Here is a 2727-nt window from a genome sequence, read left to right as displayed (position 1 = left end):
AAAATGCTGTTCAACACTTTCCTCCTTGTTTTGTCGTCGACGCCAACTTTCTTTTCCAGATGGCGTCCAACGTCCTCCTGCACGTGTCGGGTGCACAATGTGTGAACGGCGTCAGGAAAAGACTCACGCAGCGCCTTCGTCATCGCCTTCTCTTCATCCGACCCGAACACAGGGCACCTGATCTGGCTGCTCTCGATGTCGAGGCTAAGCTAGCACTTCAAATGCGAAAAGAACCGTTGGTAGGTTTCGTACGATCCATCCCAGTGCAAATACATGGGTCCCAGAAAAATGGGGGGTGCCTGCAAAACTCGTCTCAACAAATCATGATTCTGGAAACACAGAAGTGTAACAAAGCATGGGCCAAGGTTGAAGGTCCTGTCCACTCCAAGGACAAACGGCCTGGACGAGTCTAGCAGCCTGCTCATATCCTGGATCTGCTCGTCAATGTACACGATGAAGCAGGGCGGCTTTGCGTTGGTTTGTAGCACCTCCTGCAAGAACACACTGTCAGGAACTTCTGATAGGAGTTGGAGAAGGTCGTCAGCTTCGTTCCTTCTATGCAGTACTGTTGTTGGGCGATCTTTCTTCGTCATGTTGTACTTCGCGTTCCGCACTTGCTTTGTGTCTCTTGGTGCGTCACGGGGGTCGTCCATAGACAAACTTTCAAACACACTCCGTGGCGGCAGTGTCTTGGACGTCTCTTTCAGCGTTTCCATGACTCCGAACGAGTTCTGACGTATTCGCAGCCAGAAGATTTTGAGTTCCCATGGATCGCCTTGATGTCCTAGGGATACTGCCCGATGTATTCCACGCACATGCAATGTGAATCAACAACTGAAGATGGCACTTTATCAAACCAGGAAATTCTTCTTTTGTAGCAGGGGTCCCGTTTCAGCGACGCGTAATATCTTGTCAGTGTGTACAGGTCACTCTCCGCTGGTTGTGGCTGAATCGGGGTCCGCTTTTTTCCCGTCACAAATACTCCACCACTCTTTTCCATGTACCTAAACCCACCCTCCCCGTCATCCAGAAAGTAAGCCGTTTTGATTGACGTGCAGCTCTTGTACACACCACAGTCGTCAGGATACACTGCCTTCTTCCCTGACCTGCGCCGTTCTATCTGTGTACTGCCATCAAGCACGAAGTACACATTTTCTTTCACGCCAGTGGGAATGTGTTTGGCGGTTGGATCTGAGCTACGAAGGGCGTCAATTAGGTCCGCTGTATCTGAAAAGTGTCCGTTGGCACCTTCCACCATTGGCAAACCGACGTTCTTCACACTGTTCTTTCCTGGATCCTCTGTGGGTCTGGACACCGGAGCCTCCGTGGGGCTGGACAATGGAGCCTCCGTGGGGCTGCACAATGGAGCCTCCGTGGGGCTGGACAATGGAGCCTCCGTGGGGCTGGACAATGGAGCCTCCGTGGGGCTGCACAATGGAGCCTCCGTGGGGCTGGACAATGGAACCTCCGTGGGGCTGGACAATGGAATCTTCGTGTGGCTGGACAATGGAACCTCCGTGGGGCTGGACAATGGAATCTCCGTGGGGCTGGACAATGGAATCTCCGTGTGGCTGGACAACGGAACCTCCGTGGGGCTGGACAATGGAATCTCCGTGGGGCTGGACAATGGAATCTCCGTGTGGCTGGACAATGGAACCTCCGTGGGGCTGGACAATGGAACCTCCGTGGGGCTGGACAATGGAATCTCCGTGTGGCTGAACAATGGAATCTCCGTGGGGCTGGACAATGGAGCCTCCGTGGGGCTGGACAATGGAGCCTCCGTGGGGCTGCACAATGGAGCCTCCGTGGGGCTGGACTGACAATGGAATCTCTGTGGGGCTGGACAATGGAGCCTCCGTGGGGCTGGACAATGGAGCCTCCGTGGGGCTGCACAATGGAATCTCCGTGTGGCTGGACAATGGAACCTCCGTGGGGCTGGACAATGGAATCTCCGTGGGGCTGGACAATGGAATCTCCGTGTGGCTGGACAATGGAGCCTCCGTGGGGCTGGACAATGGAGCCTCCGTGGGGCTGCACAATGGAGCCTCCGTGGGGCTGGACTGACAATGGAATCTCTGTGGGGCTGGACAATGGAACCTCCGTGGGGCTGGACAATGGAGCTTTCGTGGGGCTGGAAAAACTCAAGAGCAGAGAGGCCATCCGGAATGACGCATCCTCTGTCTCGTGTATGGTGTCCAGTCTTGGAGGAGACATCAGTGACGGTGTCGCATCAACCTTGTGGGGGACGTCATTGGGTTTGGTGTCAACATCAACGGACTGGAGGTTGATTTCCGGAGAAGACAGCAGCAATGACGTTGTTGTGCTCTTGACGACGTCACTCTTTGGAGAAGATGCCACGGGCGAAACTTGCTTAAACGCTGATGGCATCTGCAGTCTCGTTCTTGCTGAGAATACAGGGGAGGTTGGGCTGACCTCGGCGTGTGTTCGTTTCTTTGGCAAACTGGAGGCTTGGTGCACAATGCGAGGATTCGACTCCAAAATCAGTGGAACGAAGTGGTTCGGGATCCACGTGTTACTGCCACCTGGTTGTCCTCCTGTCCACAACAACACCACAGACGGAGACATGGATTTCAGCGAGCTCTGTGATCCACGTGGTTGGAATGTTGAATTCAAAACTGCAACTGCAACGTCGAGCATTCCATTCAGTGGTGGATACACGGACCGAATTGGCTGTCCTATCACTGTTGCTGCAGCTGCCATCATCCA

At 54.2% G+C, this 2727-nt stretch overlaps 1 protein-coding gene across 1 annotated transcript; it reads left to right on the top strand.

The window, feature by feature from the left end:
• The first annotated feature begins 1338 nt into the window (after positions 1 to 1338).
• LOC138945873 (small proline-rich protein 3-like) lies at positions 1339 to 1719 on the top strand. Its single transcript, XM_070317393.1, has one exon. The coding sequence runs from the start codon at positions 1339 to 1341 to the stop codon at positions 1717 to 1719; it is 381 nt and encodes a 126-aa protein (XP_070173494.1).
• The last annotated feature ends 1008 nt before the right edge of the window (positions 1720 to 2727 follow it).

This window comes from Littorina saxatilis, linkage group LG13 (assembly GCF_037325665.1).
Source record: "Littorina saxatilis isolate snail1 linkage group LG13, US_GU_Lsax_2.0, whole genome shotgun sequence".
Lineage (NCBI taxonomy): Eukaryota > Metazoa > Mollusca > Gastropoda > Littorinimorpha > Littorinidae > Littorina > Littorina saxatilis.
The sequence above is the reverse complement of the archived record's forward strand: the minus strand, read 5'-3'. Positions and strand labels throughout refer to the sequence as shown.